The sequence below is a fragment of the Acomys russatus genome, chromosome 4 (assembly GCF_903995435.1).
Source record: "Acomys russatus chromosome 4, mAcoRus1.1, whole genome shotgun sequence".
Taxonomy (NCBI): domain Eukaryota; kingdom Metazoa; phylum Chordata; class Mammalia; order Rodentia; family Muridae; genus Acomys; species Acomys russatus.
In genome coordinates this window covers 43,377,338-43,400,363 of record NC_067140.1, presented here as the reverse complement: position 1 = coordinate 43,400,363, position 23,026 = coordinate 43,377,338, and the positions used below count along the sequence as shown (strand labels likewise).

The 23,026-nt window shown below is 39.5% G+C and overlaps 1 protein-coding gene across 1 annotated transcript in view; it reads right to left on the bottom strand.

The window, feature by feature from the left end:
- Dcdc1 (doublecortin domain containing 1) overlaps nucleotides 1–23,026 on the bottom strand; it is a 364,522-nt gene that overhangs the window by 191,449 nt on the left and 150,047 nt on the right. Inside the window, 5 exon segments of the mRNA XM_051144875.1 lie at nucleotides 3,271–3,298; nucleotides 3,301–3,433; nucleotides 3,915–4,032; nucleotides 6,383–6,465; nucleotides 20,726–20,896. Coding sequence (XP_051000832.1) covers nucleotides 3,271–3,298; nucleotides 3,301–3,433; nucleotides 3,915–4,032; nucleotides 6,383–6,465; nucleotides 20,726–20,896 — 533 coding nt within the window.

The window sequence follows — 23,026 nt, the reverse complement described above, 5'->3', positions numbered from 1 at the left end:
CCCATTAGACCATAAAGTAAGTCAACACGACAAGAATTGCTTAAGGCAACTCAAAGAAAGTATTTCAGTGTTTCAGATATCTCGCTGTGGGAAGTCCTGAATTAGATGGTGTGTTACTTTGATTAAATAGACATTAATTTACTCATCACTTCCAAATAATGGAACAGCATCAGCATCCATAGCGGTCTTATAGACAGCAGTGGTACCATCTCTGTCAGTCACTCAGTCAAAGGTCAGAGTCAAAACTGGCTTTAGTGGAGACTGAAAAAATGGAAAAAAAATATATTTAAGCTACCTGTATAATGCACATTTAAATTGGAGCGCAAATAAACAATAACACATTCGATGCTGTGGTTAGTAGAGCCTACTATTCTTGAACTCCTCTAGTGACACCTGAATGTGTGTTGAGTTTATTTAGCTGGTTCATAATGTGCCAAGGATGGTTGCAACATGAGCAATTAAAAAATAATTGTATCAGTAGAAGACTATTTTGAGGAAAACAAGTGTTCACCTTAGTCATTTTCCTTGTGTAACTAATTCAGTGTACCCACAGTGGCATCTGGAATGAGTAATGAAATAAATGCATAATAGTGAGTACAAACAACTGTATTTTATAAGCTCACTAAATGTTATTAAGTATTACATTATTTGAGTTCCATAACTATTACAAGGCACAGTTTAAGGTGAATTTGAGAGTTAAAATTATATTGAAAACATCTTAAATAAAAAGCATGGTCTTCTATAATCTATTTTTCTTTAGTTTGATAACAAATAATTATGGTTTAACTCTAGAATGGTATCCACAGTGTCACCCAGGAAATATTATTGCCAATAGTATTTAAACTGCATGTAATAATGAGAAGACAGGCAAGTCCAGGCTGTGGAACATATTGCAAGAAAAGCACTCAGATTCCTGAGAAACAGATAAGTGTGAAAAGAGGCAGAATAAAGGTGGAGGGAAATTTTTAGATTAAAAGAAGATACAAAAATGGACCAAACACGGCAGAGTAAATCTACCTAGCCACTGAGCTACAGTGAGCAACACCTGTGGGCAGCTGACTGCAGAGGGATGTTGGATGATAACGTGTTATTATGGACTGTTAGGCTTACAGTGCTGTTACACAGAAGCTCCCAGTCTTCAATCTGCCAGAAGCACTTAAGGAGTAAAATTTTAATAATTGTCTGCAATTACTTTCAGGAGAGATTAATAAATAGGAAGAAGGCTCATTAAATGGATGACTCAAAATGAAGATCATGAAAATATTTGTTATAATATTCTTCCAATTTGTCATAGGCTTGAAATTTTTCAAAATATGCAAAATTTGGAGGAAGTATTCATTTTTACAGATGAGCACAACCCCTTATGTCAAAATAAGTTATACACATCAAAACATTCCCTGAAAACCAACATTATTTACTTGGTAAATATCATATACATTTTCTTAGTATATTTTAAAGTATGTATCATACAGTTTTGGAAATACACATTTAAAAAATCTCACTGGTTGTAAGATGCTGGCATCATTATCTTGTGCTCTGTATCGTATTAGTACTTTATTTTCAAAACTAGAAAAAAATTACATCATCCTAATAAAATAACAATGAGGCACAAGAAAATATATGAATTTGTACAGTTCTCCAGCTATAACTATCAGCTAATTATAGGATATTCCAGACTACTGGCATTTCATTATTCTTTTCACAAATATGATTGTCCAAGAATACATTTTCAGTCATTTTAAAATACTGAATTGTAGAAAATGTGATAAAGCATAGAGTTAGTCATTACTTTCACTTTGACAGCGACATTAAGAGGAAATAATGACCCACACTTGATTAGAGCCATTCTTTGCCATGAGCAGGGCTTGCTAAGTTATGCCAAATTTTTACTACTGTAAAATCCATCATTGTAAAAACAATTCTGCTCCCAATATAATCTACATCAACTTGAAACTTGTCTGCACTGTGGCTGTTATCATTCCTTATACACATTCTATTTCTTTCTATTTAAGGTGTTTTCAATATGATTTTAACTCTCAAATTCACCTAAAACTGTGCCTTGTAATAGTTATGGAACTCAAATTCGCATAAGAAATCAACATGTACCTGAATTTTATTCTAATGGAAAAACAAAACAACAGTTGTGGCATGGCCCTCCACCTCTGACACGTTTATGGATTTCTAAGGAGACTGTTATTTGAGCTTTGAAAATTTGAACAAATACCAAATTTAATCAGTCCCGCATTTGCTGATATTTAGCTATGTCTCTAGCATTTTCATTATCATTAACATAAGATCAATTATCCCTTACACGCAACACCACTTCATTCTACCCTAAACAATAAGCTAAGACAATTAAAAATAGGCAAAAAAAAAAAAAAAAAAAACAACCCAAAAAACAAAAACAAAAAAATGTGTTTAAGTTTCCTGACGAGCAGTTTCCGAGTTCATCTGACTATGTTCCGTCAAAATACACATACGTTTCTGAGACGTTGAATACAAGAGCACAGCTCATCAGTGCCTAGATGCGGCAACCCTTTTCTTTCTTCGGAAACACAGATAATTTTATGCAGGAATTTACCAATCCACAAAAATTTACACAGTGCTCAACAAATAGCCAGTAATTATTGTGAGATAATGTTCGGCCCTGTGAGAAACACAGCTTCGAGAGGAGAGGGCGCTCCAGTTTGACCAATTTATCCCTAGCTGTCCTGTCACTGGTGCGTAGGAAGTTAAGACTTTATTTGTGAAAACACAGAGATGTAGTGGCGAATCATGTTGTCTGCAGCTTCATAAATCTTGCTTAAGATCCTTTTCAATTACCATCCATTTCTCCTTTAAAAAGGGACAAAAAAAAAAAAAAAAATAGAGGAGAGGAAGCAGGTCAGGGCAGTGTGTGACAATGACAGTGTGATGGGCTTGGGCCCCCCGTGGCGTTTCCATCTGCTATCATTAAGGTGACTACTCAGACATGAACGAATCCCTCTTGCTGTGCTGACAGGCAGACCTCAAGAACTATGACAAGGCTTCAAGACAGAAAGTCAGAGAGAGAGAGAGAGAGAGAGAGAGAGAGAGAGAGAGAAGAGTTGGTCATATTCCTTCCATAAACAATGCTGCCTTACCAAAAAGAAGTTCCTTAAATTTTATTGGAATTAAAAAAAAATTTTTTCCCTTAATTCCTCCTAAAGGGTCTAACTTGGAGTCTCAGTTCTGCTAAGTTAGCTCAGCACATTAGGTTGAAGACAGACGGGATAAGCACCTTGCTCCTACCTGTATGCTTTCCCATAAGAAAGCCATTTTTTTGCCCATTCTTCAGCTGCAGTGGACTCTTAATCTCTTGACCGCGCTCATCGAAAATCCGGGCTGAAGAAAAATGGAGGCCTTGTGAACTGAAGGAGGAACCTGGAAGCCGGTGGTGGATTCTGAGAAGTAACTGGTGGAGGGCAGGTGAAGGGGATGAGGAGGAAGACATAAGCTACGTGAACATCTGTAACAAATTGTCTCTGCTCTGGAACAAATGGAGTCCAAACAAATGATAATTAAATTCATATAGAATGTTAAAAGAAGTGTGAAATGCCTGCAATGTTTAGTTCAGTGTGAAGTAACAAAATGAGCACGGGCTTTTAACCAGCAGGGGGCGCCACAGGCTTATGATTGAGCCCTGACCCTTTGGCACAGAGCCTGAAAGCAGATGTGACAGTCTCCCAGAAAGAGCATTTAGCTTCCACACCCGGTACCAATCCTCTTTGATGAGGGCTATGCTTGTCTTGTCTGCGCTGCATGGTTTGTTAGGCCCTTCCAGAGCAGATTCCAGCTTTGCTGTTTCAGCAGGCTACCTCTCTCTCTGTCCCTGAACAGCTTCAGGTAACTGGGTGGTAAAATAACTCCCCACTCAGAGGACTACAAATATCGACATGCCTCTCAGGCTCCGCTGGCTCTTTTAGAGCTCGTCCATGAGTTTTAATTTCAATGGCTGCAAAGCTCGGGAATGATTTCAGGAACTGTCGTCTGCGAGTTGTGCATAAGTCATTACTGGAGTGAGAGTAGGAGTGATGGCACTCCACATTTTAAGTAAGAGTGCTAGCAGTGCCGTGGTTCTCGTGGTCAGGGACTAAGTTATGAAGAGGATTCATTTTTAGAACACATTTCAAATGCAAAGTGAGTCCGGTGGAACTGTGGTACATGAGGTATTTTAAAAAGACATCTTTCATTATCATCTGTCACCTTTGTTTCAGCATTCCTGGCCCTGCTAGGCACCTCACACTATCCATCACTGGGCCCCCTCCCCCACTCTTCTGTCACAGGCCTCCCTTTCTTCTCTTCCTTGTCAGTTCTTGAGCTGCTCAATTTCTTATCACCCTGTGGTCCCTGCAGGGATGTAGTCTTTTAGGTTTTTCTCTCTCTTTCTTGTTAATTTCCACTGAAGACACATTGAAGAACGGCACATGCCGAGGCTCAGAAGAAAAGAAGTTTTAGTCCCCACAAACATTTGTGGGTCTCACTTCCCTGGCCATAAATTCTTGACCAAGTGCAACACTCTTTTTGGTCAACAGCCTTGGAATTAATCACTGTCCTAATTGAAGGAAAATTATTGGTAACTCTGATGTCATCACCAAACTTTTAGTTATAATATCAAAGTATCTGTTCTCTTTAGCTACTTAAGAGGTGAAGGCATTAGTGAAAGCCTGCATTATTTTGTTTTCCTCATGGGAAGTGCAAACCTATTTCGTATTGTATACCCAGAGGCCTGCTTTTAGTTCCCTGTGCTTACACTCCTTGAGCTTAGCTTAGTTGCTTGGCTTTGACTTCAGAAAACATGTAATGCCGGTCATCTTTTTAAATCACACGGTTTTTGGTTTAGAGGTATCACTTTTTGTAAAAGAGAAAGCCATCAATGATTTAAGGCCTGATCCCGCGGCAGGATGTGTACAACAGCCAGGGCATGAAGAGGATGCTCTGAGCTCCTGACCACTTAAGGACCACTTAACCAAATCCACTCTCACAGGAGTTGCCTCCAATCTCCATTTCCCCAACCTGGTGACAGACTGTGCTTTCAGGTGTTCAGAGATGAGCATTCAACAGCCCACGGGAGGTAAGGGCCTCTGCATCTTCCATCTGTAGGTCATTGGTTAGGGCTGGACTGTGGAAACCAAAAATGGTGATAATCTTTATCCACTTATCTTTAAAGCTATCATCACCAGGCCTTTACAGGGTAAGAATCTGCTCTGAGATCTGAGAAACCATGAGACCTCTTAGGGTAGTAATTGAGACAAGTGTCCACATAAGGGACGGCTGCTTATCAGAAGGGAGCTCTCTAAAAGAGTTTTGTGATGTTCCAATTCAAAGTCCTACAACCCCACCCCCATTTGCTTGCAAACTGAAGCAAAGCACAATATCAGTGACTTATTCAATACCCGAAGTTTCCATATATTAACAGCTTCCTGTATAAGGCCCCTCCAGTTACAGCACTTACTAAAATGTAAAATGCCCTACGTGAAAAGGTCAGGAGACAGGTAGAAAATTCTAGAAGGGCTTTGGTAGCATGGTAATTTGTATAATCATGGACATGATAATAAAAAGAAACCAGCTAAAGCTCTGTATTTTCTTTAATAAATTAAAGTAGCATTTTCCTGTCTCCTCTGGGTTCAGCAAATGATCCAATGAGCGCCATCCAACTAAGATGCAGCTTTTGTGATTGACTCTACAAAACAGGTAAGGAACGCATGGGAAGAGGTAAGTCTGAGGGTGCTAAGCCAAAAGAGGCAGAAGGGTGAGCTTCCGAACAAAGAGGAGGCAACAGAGACCAAGACACTGGTGTGCACTCGGGCGCATAACCCCAATTTGTAAACAACAGGGTGTTCCATGTCCTTTTATGCAAGACAAAAGCCCAAAATAAAGACCCTGAACATGTTGGTTCTGCCTGAAAAACATCCCAATTGTCTGGAAAATAGGCAAAGGTAAGAGTGCCCAAGATAAACCAGCAGGGTTTGCTCACAGTGAGCATGGTGGAAGACCGAGGCTGTATAGTGTGAGTCAATTGGGGTGCCTGACTAAGAATACTGCACCCAGAGGATAGTAGTCACCAAATAGTACAGCATTTTTAAGTGTAAATAAATAAGTGAATAAATGGAGACCAATCTCGATGTATCAAAACCAGTACCCAGTATAGAAATGTTTTCAAATTCAGACATACTGATGGTTGAGATGTGGTTAGGTTAGGGCCCAGGAGTCAAGACTCAACTGCATCTCACCTTGCAGAACAACACATGACTGATATTTTATGAATGCTTTAACATATAAGTGTTTCCTTGAACTCTGTGTTAGGCAGGGAAATGCTCATATTCACACAAACAATTACTCACTCTTCTCATTGCGTCATCACCTTTGAGTTGGACTATTAGACTCTGAATCTTTTCTACTGATGTAAACAGAGATCTCTCTGGTATCTTTACCATTTCCAAATACCTAAAAAAAATGAGTACATGGAGAAATAGGAATAAATAAGTGCAGACATATGTAAAGGGACGAGAGCAAAGCAAAAGACTGTTTGAACTTGGGCAAGTAATTGACTAGAAAGTCAAGAGGACTGAGAACAGAAGGCCTCTGTTTCTCCCATTAGTTTCAGCATCCCACCTGACTCACATCCCCTACTACCTTAAAATAGAACCTTGGGCCCTGGAGGAAGATCACCAGCCACAGCAGATGCTTAAGCAGAGCAAACATCAGCAAAAGGTCAGCTAGCAACCAATTAACTAGCTCATTTCATTCTCCTTAGAAAAACATAAAGCCACAAATTACATGGAGGGTGTTCAGTTTGTATTTAAAAGATATCAGTGTTCTGTTCATCTTTTGTCTCATTCAATGAAATTCAACCTGACAGGTTTATTACATAACAGGATGGTGAAGGTCAGCCATTTTAACTGCACGAATTCAACAAGTTGTTGAAAACAGAGATAAAATATTGCATTATGCAATAGACGCTGAGAAAAAAGGAAAAAACGAGAGCGGCAAATGTTCTGGTCAAAAGGATCCGAATAAACCAGTCCTGACAGGACGGCTCCACTAAAGTGAACACGCCCCCTGCCCACACTGAGGATCCACGCAGGGTGCTCCATTCACCAGGCAAGAAAAGACTCTGGCCAGAGGGAGGCCTGATGAATAATTTAAATCCTTGCTTTTTAGTGGGGTTTTTTTTTTTTCTTCCTCAAAAGTTCTTTTCTTCAGTTTCTGATATGCCATCACAGTTTAGTGTGGGACTGTTTTATATATTTCTCATGCTATCCCTAGAGAAGATAATTTGGGAGAATAACTTTCTGAAAAACAAAGAAATTGTCTTTTGTTCTTTTGAGACAGTTCAAACTTCGTTCTTTAATTTTTAACCCAATTTGGAAAATAATGTGCTTCAACAGTGTTTCTGCACCTATAGGGGGAAAGGGAATTTAAAAAGTAATCATGTAAGAGCCCAGGGATGGTCCCACTCAGGGCTCACATCACCTCAGGGACAGGGTGGACAGCCTATGGCCTCTGCCTGGCAGCACTGACTTTTACCCCCTGAAGTGTCTTTAGTCATGGCATTGTTAATAAGAAAGAGGGGGTGAGGGAGGAAAGAAAAGGGAAGGGAAGGGAAGGAAAAGAAAGGAAAAAGGAGAAAGGAAAGGAAAAGGGAAAGGAAAGGAGCAAAAAAGCTACTTTTCTGGGTGACAATACAATAAACTTGTAGATATGGGGTGGGGGTTGAGGTGGGGGGGATGGAATTTTGTTGCTCCAATCATCTTCAGGACTCTAATCTGACACAAAACTCTTAAACAACACAGGAGTTGATCAGGAAGATGGCTACCCCAGCTTGTGTTGGCAGATCTAAGCCTGAGGGACTTAGTGATGCTCCCTTGTCTTCACTTGCTGGGCTGTAGACTCAGAGTGCTGCAAATTATATTCTAGGAAACAGCAATGTGAGAGCTAACTGCCAAACTGAAATAGGAGCACTGCCTCCACACCTAGCCCCAGCATTAGCCTGCCGCTTTATTCACTGCAGACAATGAGACTTCCAGGGAACAAGAGCCCAACAGATTTAAAAAAAAAAAAAAAAAAAAAAGCAGTTAAGGGAAAAAATGTTAGTACACTCAAAAACAGAAACAGGGGCTCTAATTCCCTGAAATTTTTCAGGGGCCTAAGAAAAACAGGTGCTTCCACAGCTAAGCAGCCATCCTTCCAAGCAGAATTCCTTGATGTTCTACTTCCTCAAGGGCATGCCTTTGGTTTTTAAGGTCACAGAACTAGGCAACTCACACTGCCAGTCTCGAGATGCTCGTTAGCCCCTCATTTGTGTGACAAGTATTTCTACTTCTAATGTGCAGTGTTTAGACATAGACTGCTCACTAGGTTGACTGTTTCTACCACAGAGGCGATGTAGGCAAAGAAAGCTTGCTTTTCTATTGCTTCATAGTTGGTTTAAGACAATGCAGCTACTGCCATGGCTTCCTAGAGGCACTCGCCATGCCTTCACTTCCTATAGCTCTAAAATTAAATTCTCACCCATGAAACAGGATGATACTCAAAACAGTTAGGACTAGCCTTGGCATTCTAGGTAACAGAACCGAGAGGAGAATCTGGATCCTCTTGACAAATATAGACAGCTCGTGATAACAGAAGAATGCCTCCAGCTAGGAACTTCCATCTATGCCCTGGTCACATGAAGCATGGAGATTTCAAAAGTGTTCTGGGTGGCATAGTCTTTTCATTCTCCTTCATATTGTCATTAACTTTTCTTGAGCAGGGTCACATTTGGTCGACACTACTAGTTCCCTCTAATGTGGATGTATGCATTCCTTTAAAAGTTATTTAGAGTCCTATAACATGTCAAGTACTGGTCAGGCAGTTAACCTACAGAGTACAAGGCAGCTCTGCTCATGAAATGACTATTGTCTGCTAAATAAGATGAGGGCTAGACAACGAGCAATACACAGTTTAAGTAAGAATCCCCTCTAGCATATCAGGTTACCCTTTTAGTAGTGAGCGCTGAAATTTATATGGCTTTTCTGGGCCTTCTTAAGCAATAAGAACACATACTTAAAAATGAAACAGTATGAAACATTCATTTTAGAAGAACAAGACATCACAATTTGCATACATATCTAAGCTCATACAGAAAAGCATTAAAGTGGCAAATATTCTCCATAACTATACAAGGCCCATTCTCTGACCCTGTGTTTGCACAGTTCTTGTATAACAGTTTTTATTAAAAGGAACACAGAGTACTTGGCCCAGGCACAACCCCCCCCCTTACCAAAACCAGGGAGGGAGCCAAGATGGCCTATTCCTCTCTGTCACATGACTAATTACAATGGCAATTGGTTAGAAAGGCTTCTCTTGGTGTCATGGCTGTTTGATCAGTTCATAAAGGCTCTTAGCATTGCACGTGAATTTTATAAAAACTTTCATCAGGCTTCTGTAAACTGTAAGCTATAAAAGGTGAATTTTCTTCAAATTAGTTGGATCTGTTAAATTTTTCAGCATGTTGTCTTCTGTTAGCTGTGTGTTGTCTGTCACTCTATTTTACAGAAAGTAAAATCCTTTCTGACCATGTGGCCCTCTTTCCACACCAAAATAGCTAGGACAACTGGACTATACAGACAAGTGGCTACAAGGTACTGGTTACCTTCCACTATGTCCAAACTCCATGTGCCTCCATGCTCCATACAGTTTGGATCTTGTCTCCAGGCAAGTTTTTGTATTAAAGGCTCTGTCCCAGGATGGTGCTACTGGGAGGTCTTGAAACCGTTAAGAGCAGGGCTGACTGATAGACCCTAGGTTCTTAATTACTTCACCCTTGAATGGACAGCAGGCCTCCAGACTCTGGAAACTTTCTTGCTCCCCACATTTTATGGAAGTGAGAGGGAGAGATGAGCAGGGAGGCTTGGAGTAAAGCACTGTAACAAAGGAAAACACAGAGCAAAGAAAAATTCAGCAGGAATTGCTGGTGTGTTCCAGAGGTGGTAAGGAAACTAATGTAACTGCAGCACAGTGAGAGAAGCAAACATGAAAATAGACAGATGAAGGTGGAGAAAGGAATGTGGAGTCACTAGAATGTTCCAAAAGAGCAGCAACAGAGTGTGGTTGGGGTGCCACGGTGGGTGTGTGGACACCAAAAGATAGCTTTCTCCCTCTTGTTCTTCCTGGTACTGCTCTAAGTCCTCCAGGTTGGCTGGCTGGCTGGCAAGCTTTAGAATATTCTCCTGACCCATCTTGCCATGAGTGCTGGGATAACAGATGTAACCCACCTTCTCCTTCTTCTTATTTTTAACCTGGATTTCAGGGACCGAGCTCAGGTTACCTTTATGCCACCAACACCTTTAGCTGCTACACCGTCTTCCCACTGAGCTGACAGTTTTCAAAAGATCATTATGATTACCGGATTGGAAGTAGACTGCAGAGGCAAGGATAATCGCAACAGTATGCAACAGTGGCCAAAGCCAGAATATAAACCAGGAGCATAGTTAAGAAATGGTCAGTGTTTGTTTGTTCCTGACTAGTGTTATTTGCTGTTTATTATTGGGGCTGAGAAATAAACTCGATGCCCAGGCTAATATTGCTGAAACACTACTTTCCCATCTATGGATGTAAAGTAAGCAACATGAATATAACTTCACATGCAGTATTTTTAAAGGCATGCATATATCTATAAATATCAAAATAAGTATATTGATTACAAATGCATCATAGAGACAGTGACTCAAATGTAAACTAAATAGAGTGAGTTGACCTGGATGGGGATTTGTGTGCCAGTACTGTTCTTTAGTTTTGCTCAGCATCACTTACTACATCTCTTAATGGGCTATGAGAGCCCTTGTTCAGTGCCATTACCTGGCTTTTAATATTATGTATCTGGTTAAGAGCTAGCTGTTGGGGAACAGCAGGTTTCCAACTCTACCCAACCACTGGGCAGACCACCCAGGAAGCCCTCCATGGCGTGAGCAGAAGGCCAAGTGCCTGAGCTCCAAAATGCCTCGGGGTGCAATGCTGTCAACAGGCAGTAATAGAAAAATGACCCCACAGGGTACTGCTAAAAGTCAGAGCTTCACAGCAACAGGATACACCGAGAAGTCTGTGCAGATAGATAATACAGCCTCACAAATTCACCTGCTATACTTCAGGTGGAAACAATTTAAAATGCCACGACAAACTTATGTGTTGTCTGCAGTGGGGTCCTCTGGAATGAGGCACTGAAATGAAGGATTGCCTGCAGGAAGTTCACTGAGAACATTCAAAAGCAATGTTGGGAGCTAAGGGTGCAAAGTAGGTGGGGAAGGAGAACTGTTTCCATTGCCACAGACCTCTCTTAGGAGCTCTGGAGCTAGAGCGGCCCACATCTAAAACCAACCACCTTTAGAGTCAAGACACAGACCCAGCCCTTGGAAGCCATCTCCCAGACAAAGGCTAGGCATAGGCCACCTTGAAGGTGGAAACCTCACTGTAGAGAAAGGCACTCCTTTCTGCTAAAGGCAACTGTTCAGGAAGAGTGTAGTGTGGAAGTGGGGGATGGGCATCTCAGTCCTGCAGAGATGGACCAGTTGGCATGGCATCTGGTACGCACAATGCAGTTCAGAGTGTAGGACACACTGTCGCATGCCTGAGCCCACACTATCCTCAAACAGCCAGAAAGTTTACTTAAGAAGAGAATCAATTTTATGCTTCAGCAAAGCCTACCATTTACAAGTTCAGAAAGTAGATGGCTACCCATGAAATAGGATGTTAAGGGTGAGCTAGAGGACTCTAACACAAAATAGCCCTCCCCCTAATTTGTCAAGGCATGAAATGCCAGCTAAAGATTCACTCTTTTGTCACAATTAAAGTACCTCATCTGAACAGGAGAAAAGAAGAGTCAGAGGTACTGATTATTGATCCCTCTCTGGGCTGTGATTGTCAGGCTCAGCTCACTGAGACTAGTGCCGCTGGTGAACTGTCAGAGGTCGGGGGGAGATCATATCCGATGGCTTCAAACACTACATCCTCCCTTTATCTGTCTTATATAATGGCTGCAAGGAAAACCTTGTCCAAATTTTTTTTGAAACTACCTTGACTTCAGAGAACACACCCTAACAGCACATTTTCAAGAAATAGTAAATAGTGGAAATAAGAGCAAAGGATGCCTGACAGCCCAGATTGGGATAAGAATGGCAGGAAGTTCTAAGGGAGGCGGAAGACCGCTGTGGTGGTTTGAATAGGCATGGCCCCCATAGACTCATGTGTTTGAGTGCTTGGCCCATAGGAGTGGCACTATTAGGAGGTGTGGCCTTGTTGGAGTAGTGTGGCCTTGCTGAAGGAAGTGCGTCACTGTTGGTGTGGGCTTTGAGGCCTCAGATGCTCGGCAGTAGTCCGTTGTTGTCTGAGGATCTTGGCTCCTTCCTCAGCACCACATCTGCTTGCACGCTTCCCACCATGATGCCAAGGGACTGAACCCTGAAACTGTAATCCATCCCCTATTAAATGTTTTCCTTTATAAGAGTTGCCATGGTCATGGTGTCTCTTCACAGAAATAAAACCCTAACTAACACAATAATGAAGTCTGCAAAATTGGCTTTAATCTGCTACACAATCACCCTAGAATGGCTAAATCCCTTCCTTTAATATCTACAGTTACATTTCATTGGGGCTTTTCCTCTCACTTCAATTCTGTACTCAACTATGAACAGAGCAAAATGTCTAAAATGTGGTGACTAGTCCTACAAACATCATCCTTTTTTGTTTGGTTGGGTTTTTTTGTTTTGTTTTGGGGTTTTTGTTTTGTTTGTTTGTTTTGTATTTTGAGACAGGGTTTCTCTGTGTAGCCTTGGCTGTCCTAGACTCACTTTGTAGACCAGGCTGGCCTTGAACTCACAGCGATCCACCTGGCTCTGCCTCCCGAGTGCTGAGATTAAAGGTGTGCGCCACCATGTCTGGCCCAACATCATCCTTTTACTCAATTACAATTCTCACCAAATTTATTTTCTGACTGCTCAAGGCAACAGTATGGTGCTTTTGCTAGGCTACCATGTCCTCAGCCAGGGAATTTAATGAGCCCTTGTGAGGAGACTTTCTTGACGGGAAAGAGAAGAGGATTTTCACTATGATCACACTAATTTGTACTTACTTGCATCAGAGTATCAGGCATTTGTGTTGCATGTAATATGATGTGTTACACACAAGGGTTTGGTAAATAAACAGCTCCATATACTCCTTTTAACATAACGCTAGGGAACTTTTGATGAGCCAAACAAAGTCACACAATTCTGTTTACCAAATTCTACTTCAGTGAGAGTAATAAATGGTGCAGGATTCAATTTGAAGAAAATCAGAATTAAATTTTCCACATTCTCAGTCCTGAAAATCGCATTTTCAATTGGAGATAGAATAAAGGGTTTTAATGCTATTCATTTTTTAAAAAGCCAACTATGCCTGTGACAATAACTGCCCCTTAATGCAAAAGCTGCTTCAATTAACTAAAATTTATACAAGCACTGTTTATAGCAAAAGATTGCTATCTTAACCCATTTTCAGATGACAAAGCTGTAAAACTGTAGAATCTGCTTATACAGTTATTTATAACAAGGCATTTTTTATCTTAAATAACCCATTTTCAGATCACAAGACCGTCAAATCCTATGCAGGTCTGAGTGTAGCCGTTCATTTGCAGACACTGGACCATCTGCATGCACGTGCTATTCAGATAAAGAATTCTGCTTGGAAATCTTTGTGATGAGTCAGACTAACATAGATGTCAGTGGGTAATGCCAGGGAGGGGAACATATGTGGGCAGGGAATCTTAGCAACGCGAGCATATCAAACACTCTGTGAAAAAGCTAATTGAGAGGTAAAAACAAATTAACTGCTATGGAGAAGGACAATCTCCCCAGCGAGCGAGCTCCGGCAGCAGTAAGGTTCAGTGGTTCATTTAGTAGGAGTCACTGCTGGGACCATAATACAGCTCTGGCCCGCGGACTTTCCCTGCTGACTGCCCACCTGGCAATTCTCTGGGCACCTTCTAGGATGTCAGCACTGCACAGGAAAAGGCTGTCTCATTACAACATGCGCTGCGTGGACCTAATGCAGGCACCGATTGCTCTCCCCCGAGTTTGCTACCAAAGCTGTTTGTCTGTTCAGCACGCGGAGAAAGAGAAGATTGCATCTTCCAGAGCACAACGATTTTCATCTGGCTGCAGATGCCAGTCAGTAAAAGAGGCCCTGGGAAGAAGAGCCTCCGCGATGTGGGTGAGGCACCTTAGAGCCCAGTGCTAGTTGCTATGAGCCAAGAGGTTGGAAGCACACATCATAGCCCCCTGAACTTTCACATGTCTTAGTTTCCTTACCTGTGAAATGAATAGCCCAACTAATCTAATACTGCATACTCTATGTAAGAGGATTGATTGTCTCTGTCTCATTTTGCCAAATTTTTAAAGACACTTCTCAAAACCACAATGACAAACACAATTACTAAGATTTAATATTAAATATTTTAATATTCTGAACTAAGATTTGCTTAAATACTAATTCTTCCAGATTGTTCACTCACGTAACAGGTGAAATAGAGCTTCTCATGGTCAAATAGGAAAGAGAGAAATCAAGGACTGAACAATCGAAGCAAGAGCATAATATCTACACAGAGTAAAGACAGTAGGTCACCAAAAACCTTTTTATAGAAACCTATGATGGTTCTATCTATCTATCTATAACTGACTCCATTGATCTCCTTCTAGGCATGAAATTGACCCATGGAGATCTAAATGTGTAAATAAGATTATTAATGCAAATAAATGCTCAGAGAGCTTTAAAATTGCATAAATGACCACAGAAAAAGGACATAGATCTTAAACAGTTTCATGGTGCTCTTGTCCTATTTATACAGATTATCTGGTCATCCAGGGCACAGAAAAGACCAGGGGATGCTCTAAATAAAGGTCATCATTCTTTATTCTATCAACCAAATTAGCCCACTTTAAAAAATATTAAACAAGTTTATAGAATAAAATGATGGATTTTGGTATAAGGCCAAGAAGACTGACACATTAACTTTGCCTTCAAAGGTTGTCAAATAGTTCTATTTATATGAAAATAATCACAGTATTGGGTCCAGCAGAGAAAACAAAAAAAGAAAAATTTCTCTCTATAAGTCACTAGCAAATTCTTGTGGCTTACTTTATTGTTGTAAATAAATACCCACTTTTAGGCCTGATTCTAAAGAGAGAGTTCCTTGTGGCCTGGCCTGCTCCCATCCCCAAGTTTTACAAGCGTTAGGTGCCACAGAAACTGGATCTGTCGCCACATCAGTATGTGGAAGGCAACCCAGAGAGCATCAACAACCAATTGTGTGTGAAAACACTAATTCCAGTGAAAAGACATCCTGCACCCACCTTCCACTTCCCCCATGCATTTCCCACCTACTCACACATCACTTGCTCTTGCTCATCAATCCTCCAACACAGTCATCCACCTTACCACTTGCTCTCCCTCCCACCATCCCCTACTGATTTGCTAATACCCTTTCCCATCAATCCTTTCCATCCTGAATCTCTGGATAACTTTGCTGACAGCATCTCTGTAGGGGTGAAGAGCAGGAGGAGGAGGAGGAGGAGGAGGAGGAGGAGGAGCTGCAGGCAAAGCTCAGGACCAGGAAGGCAGAAGGCAGTGAGCCATGGCAACAGCAGATGCTCCCATAGTGGCTAGGCGTGTTGGCAGCAGTAGGGATATGGAGTGAGAGTGGGCTAGGAAAATAAAAGAGTGCATGGCACACCTGTTGCCTGAAGAGCCTGACACACTGTAGTCCATAGCAACTGCAACCACTGAAGGGGAAGACATTAGGAATCCTCAGCAGAAAAAGACTGGATGTTGGAGTAGCCAGAGAACGTACCAGAATGCCAACAACAAAAACAACAACACAGACAAGAGTGCGCACTGCAGGTCCAACAACAGAAGGCAGGACTAGCTACACAGGGATAATAGGATCACAGCCTATAGGATTTTTATCCTGAAATTCCTCAAAATTGTTGTGTTATAATTTTAAAAACAAAACAAAAACAAAAATGAGGACTTTCCCACAACAGGAATCAATATTTGTCCTTTAAAACTTGGCATAATATAATACCAAGTAATTGCAAAAATGAGACATGAAACATAGAAATAATGTGTTAAGACTGACCTAAAAGGCGTTTTTAAAGCTCAGTGAAGGCCATGATGAAGATGAACAGCTCAGTGGAGATGGGAAAGCGTCATCTACAGAACGAAAACTGCCCAGATCTGTGCACACTGCACCCATTCCCTTCGGAGGGCCAATATTCTAGGTTCAGATGATGATTATTACTGCTTTTTCATTTGCTTGTCTTCAACTTTATTTTTAATTTTTGTTCATGTTTTATATGTTGGATGTGTTCTCCACACCCATTGTCCACGCCCTTGTCTCCGTTCAACCCCGTCCCACTTAGCTGCTTTGTTTCTTAACCATCTCACTTTTACTTTCATTTTATATACACATGCATGCTTGTATATGACCCTAAAAGATAGAGAAACTGAAAATATGAGGAAATATGATATTTGTTTTTCTGAGCCTGATTTCGTAGATTAATCTAGATTTGCATCCATTTTCCCTGTAACTGGCACAACTTCACTCTTTTTACAACAAGAACAACCCCATTATATTCATAAACCACATTTCCACTATTGGTCCTCTGTTAATGGACACCCAGGTTGGTTCCATAATTTAGCTGTTAGAAATAGTGTTACAAACAGGGCTGCAGTAAACCTGAGTATGACACCTTTTGGGTAAGTACCAAGGATGAGTATATCTGGGGTAAGATGGAGTCTTCCTGGGATTTTCATTAGTATTTCTCTGATGACTACTGATATAATTGCTCTCCTGTCTTTCAGCTATTTGTACTTCATCCTTTGAGAACTTTCCGCTCATTTAAGCAGTCCATTGATTGGGTTATTTGTTTGGTTTTTTTAAATAATTAGTTTTTAAAGTTGTTTGTATATTCTACATACTAATCCTCTGTTGGGTATATAGTTAGCAAAGATTTTCCTGTTTGCAATATATTTTGAAATATATTAGGAAGTTCGATGTCTCTGTTTTGTTTTGTTTTGTTTTCTTCTTCTTCTTAAGATTGCTTTGGGTCTTCAGAGTCTTGTAAAATCATGACTCATATGGTTGCCTTTTGTTGCTTCAAAGAATGTCTTTGGAATTTGACAGCAATTACATTGAATCTGTGGGTGATTTGGGGTAGTGTGGACATCTTGAAGAGACCAGTTCTTCTCACCAATAAATAGATAGTTTTCCCATGCACATTGTCATCTCTAATTTCTTCATCAATGTTTTATCATTTTTAATGTATATCATTATTTTACCTCTTTGGTTAAATTTTCTAAGCAGATTACTTTTTATGATGCTATTAGAAAATAAACTTTTTTTTTTTTAGTTTGTTCATTGGCTAGTTTATTGTTAGTATAGAAAAATACCCATGTAATTTGTGTTATGAAAAGTTACTGAATTCATTGGTTAATTCTAATAGGTTTTTGCTGATATCTTTAGTGTGTTTTATCATTTACTACCACGTCATTAGTAAATAGAGTTAATTTTATTTTTTATTTTCCAATTGAGTTGCAATTTATAACTTGTTTTTGTCTAACTGCTCTTACTAATATTCTAGTGCTGTGTTGAATAGAAGTAGTAGAGTTAGCCTCCCTGTCCTGGCAACCGATCTTAGAGAAGATATTTTCAGATTGCTCCCATTTAGTAGGTTAATTGTGGAATTTTCATATTTGGCCTTCACTGTGTTGAGGTAAGCATTTATTTTTATTTTGTTAAGTGTTTTTAATCATAAGTGCATAATGAATGTTTTCAAGAATTTCTTTTCTATCTTCTGTATCTTTTAAGATATTAAGTGGCTTTTATTTCTTGTTATAATATATTTTATACACATTATTATAGATTGACTATTACATTGCCATTATTGAATCTCAAGAATAAATATTATTTGGCCATAATTTATTATCTTTTTGGTGTTCTGTTGCATTTGACATGTTTATATGTGACACGGAATTTTAAAATTTGTATTCATCAGATTATTATCACATACTCTCCTATATCGTCCTATATTCTCTTTTCTTATGCTGCTTTTATTATATCTTGATATCACAATCACTCTGATCTCCTAATATGAGTTTAAGGGTGGTCTCCTTTTTAGGTTTGGAAGAGTTGTGGAATAACGTTTCTAAGATAAAAAATGAATGGAAAAGGGGGAGAAAAATCTGTTGGCCACAGAAGTCCTGGAGACTAACAAAAACACTGCCATTAATTTCCCCCTAGATATTGAAGGTAATACCCTATTTCTTATAACACCATACAGTTATGACTGAGGACATGGGTCAAAGACTCATTGGAATGACTCCCTTCTGTGCACTAGCTCTCATGTACAGGTAGGACCTATGCAAACCACCAAGGGAGAGAAGCAATTAATAATCCTACCCAGCTGTAACACCTATGAATGCCAACAACACTAGAATGTCAATATCATCGCCAAAGGCACAATAGTGACAGTGATATGCTGGGTGTAACCATCAGCTGTCTAATTTGGCTTAAGGTCTGTTCATAACCACACACATACACACACATGATGTAACTCTGAAGAAACAGGCAACAAATGTAATCAAATAATTTGAAGGACATGGGCATTGTTTACCTTTTTATAAGATCAGTTCATTTGTAAGTTCATAAATGTTTTTAATAATGGTGTTTTTTCATCAATGGCTCTCAAAGCACCGATAATTTAGCTATTGTTCACAAGCAGCTTGAAGCCAGCCTCTGGACACTAAACCAGTCCTCCTCTAATCAACAGGAGCAGAGAACACTGTTTTTCAGATGGTCACCAGATAACTCTAGCCAGACTTGGAAACTACTACCCTAAAAGACCAAAGAGTTGAACTTGGAGTTCTTGGGATTTATAAGAACAGTGCATGCCTTGAGATGAACTCAGTGTTACAGATGGAGAAACTAAACAGAGCAGAGGCAGAAGGGTGTGGTGCTGAGTCTTCCCGCACTAGGGGTGGGGGTGGGAGGTCAAAGCACAAGAATGGATGACGTATGTGAGAGAGAATTCTGGATAGGGTATCTAACCATTGTGTTGGATACAGGATTTTAAGCGCTAAAGTCAAGAATGTCTATAACACATCAGCGAAAGCATTGGGTGTTTTATTTAGCTGATTTTAATAGTAGCAGATTGTAGCTACTATATTAGATAGCACAGCAGGTACTTATAAATTTTATACAACATGTTTCCTTTGCTTATAAATTTCCTATTTGCTGGTGTGGAAAAAATTTTGAAGCATGCTGAAAGGGGGAATATGTGAGAGTAACAGTTCAGAGTCTGCAATTAAAATTTTACTGTCAAGCTAAAATATGATACAAATTCTTCAGAATTAATAATGAGTTTATGAGGAAAAATGTTATTTTCCCCAGTGGCACTACATCCAATACAATAGTGAATTTAAAGGAACAATGACACGACTGTCATTAAGGTGACTAAAATCCCTTGCCTGGTTTGTCTATTAATCAATAGCAAGAACTTTTGCAGAATGGTCCACAACAAAGCCAGAGATGGAAAAGAACAGTATTATTTAACTGTGGGACCCTTTGTCTTTGATGCCTGAAATGTCACTCCACAGACCCTTTGCTGACTAGCACAGACAATGTGTTTAAGACTGAGTCACAATCCCAAAAGGTCAATCTTTAATGGTAATATTACCATTTAAAATGAATATATGGAAACATCATTACAAGCTATCATAATCTTTAAAATGGTTTTCATAGCTAAATTTCTATACAAAGGAGAAAGTGTAAGATTAAGGATAAACAGGATACACGTGTGAGTATTATCCTACTCCATAAAAAGTGATCAGAAGGAAGACTTCCCCAAGCCGTCCTCTTTACAGAGAAAAGGCCCTCACTCTGCACAATTCAGATGTCGCTAATCAGAGGTCTTTGAGATGTGAACTGTGAAGCTACAGAACTATATTAACTTGACAGAGGCAACATGAATAATCTATTATGAATATAAAAATCTTTACATTCCCTAAGCTTTCGGTATTCCCCCCGCTTTAGCCAAGGTGCGTTATTCTTTTTCTCACCTAACACTGCAATAGCAGAGTAGCCTAGGACATTTAGTCATCTTGTCCTGACAAATAACCAATTCACCGTTGCCCCTCAGTATATTCTTAAGTATTGATTTTGCCAAGTGAACTCAGACGCGTGTCACACTTATCCAATACATAACCTTTTTTCTGGAAATGTAGTTTGAACATCAATCAGTCACCTGGCCTTTTTGCCTCCAATTCCCATTGCCACCATCTGTCAACTATTAAACCTTGAGATATTTTCTGAATGCGCTGTTTTTATAGACTAAAATGCACATAGTATTTTATTTCCTTGAGAAGTATGCAAATGTTCACCAACTGAAGTTTCTCATTTTTTAAATTTACTTTTCTGAATTGAATGCTAAGTTTTATAAGCCCCAATTTCAAAGACAGAGGCATTTCCTTTTAAGACCTATTTTCTAACTAGCATTTTTAACTCTTACAGGTCAAACTTTGCTGTTGAGGACAAGATGAGGCATTCAACTAAGAACCAGTGTTATACAAGTCTTCAGTGGGATAGAATGCTTTCATCTCTGCCTAAATGCAGTGAGAATCCTTGAGTGATACCCACCTTGAGCTGCAAGGCTCCTGGGACCACGGTGTTTGCTGGAAGGCTTTTAATGTGTTGGCAGACAGAAGAGGAGAACTGCTCCTGCTCAGCCTGTAATTGAGGGCCAAGCTTGGCGAGGTGACCTCTGCTGCTTTTGATAGCTGTCTGCAATTCATCAATCAGCTTGCTCACCTGAAGGGGTTAAATTACAAGACTTGTTAGCAGGAAGTAATTGTTGATGTCACACCTATTAGGTCTTTGAGTATCTAGGCTGATAGGAGAAAATGACTTCAATTCAAGAATTTAAGTACAGTTATATCCTCAGGTAAAGAGAATACAAGAGATAAACACATATATTTCCATTACCCACTTTTATTTGTAGAAAACACCTCTCTCTGTCTCTCTCTCTCTGTCTCTCTGTCTTTCTGTCTCTCTCTCTCTCCCTCTCTCTCTCCTTCTCTCTCTCTCTCCACCCTTGTCATGTGTGTGTGTGTGTGTGTGTGTGTGTGTGTGTGTGTGTGTGTGTGTGTGTGTGTATACCTATATCTTTACTTTTGTGTTATGGAACAGGTACCAATTTTAAACTGCAGAATGAAAACTAACTCTAGGCATCAAACAAAATAACATACAGATCTAAGAACTTTGCAACATACTTAGATGTTTAACAGGTCAGGTATGGAGGCACTCATAAGAGAGAGGTAGGTTGTGCGATGTCAGCCTTGTTTATATAATGAATTCCAGGAAAAGCAGGACTACATAGTAAGACTGTTTCAAAGGAAGAGAAAAATACAACAGCAGAGAAAGAAGAAAACAAACAATATACTTAACAAAATAAAGCCTTTCTTAGACTTTGAAATTCATTGTTATGCAACCTATTAAAGCTGCATAAAATCTTAATCAATTTAATATATGAATTTACATTTTAATACATAATAAAAAATAAAATAGTCTAAAAAGGTACATATAGTGAAATGAAATAAGTTAATAGGTTAATGTCTAGACAGCATCTTAAATATATATAAAGTAAAGCATAGAATTTTCCAGAAACAAGAAAGGCTTACAATATACATACCTTTGTTGTTTATATTTCTAGACTCCTATTCAGTGTGGTTAGTAAAGACATATGACCTTTACTCATATATTATTAATGAGATATACTTAGGACTCAGAAATAAATTAATATCAAAATCATATAGTTTGCTAGTTAAAAATAACTACATTTCTTTGATTTTTCATTGTTTCACATAAACTTACAGTTTTTGAAACAAACTGGATTCTTTCATATTGGAACATGGTCCAAGAATGGAGCCATGTGAGGAGAATTCTGAGCGCTTGTGAGAAAACCCCAAGAAATTAAGACAAGAGTCTTGTGATCTTCGTTTCTTCAAAATAGAATTGTTCTCAAAATGTGTGTCATGCTCCACCCAGGTGTAGCAGATAGGAGTGAGTTTACTTCAGCTGTTGTAATTCATATGCTTCTATGGAAAAACATGTTTTTGTCATGTGTGTCCTTGTGATCATAAACTTTACTCAGGTGACTCTAAACCTCTGAGTATAAATTGTCTGATGCTCTGAATAAAGTTGGCTATTGTATGAGACTTTAGTCCACCTCAATTTTAGGCGCTGCTCTCCCAGGCTCATGCTGCCCACTAGAGCAGTAAATACTTAGACAAATGTCAATCAATACATAATAGTAAGAAAAATAGAAGAGCAGAAATCTATTTTTCCATGGTTCTTTAGAGTGATCAACTTAGGCCAATTTAGCAAATTAACTGAATATAATATGAACTTTGAAATTTTGGGTTAAAATTCTAACTCTCCCTATTACAGAGTGGGTGACTTAGAATAGGGAATAAAACTCATCCACAAGTGAAGAACAGCACTGGCCTTACCATGTTGAGAACTAAGTGACATTTGTCAATAAACAATGAATATCAGAACTCGCAACCTGAAATAGTCATTGTGCCAGTACACTGGTATATTAATTCATTTATGTCCCTTTTTTAATTTGCAAATTGATGGGTGTCACACATATTTTGCTCTTGTTGAACCTCTTCCCTCACTCATCCTGTTGACCCCCTCTCCTTCTGACAGTGTCCCCTTTACTTTGCATGTCACAAGTGGTCTACTAGCCTGTTTCCCCTTCCCACTCAAGACCTTCTTTCCTTTCTCATGGTTCCTTTTCTTTTTACATGATCTACAAACATTAACACACACATACACACACACATTAACACGAGTAATTAAACAGATTAAAATCTAGAAAATCTAGGGTTACCATATGAGGGAAAGTATGGTAGTTATTTTGATTAACATAATAAA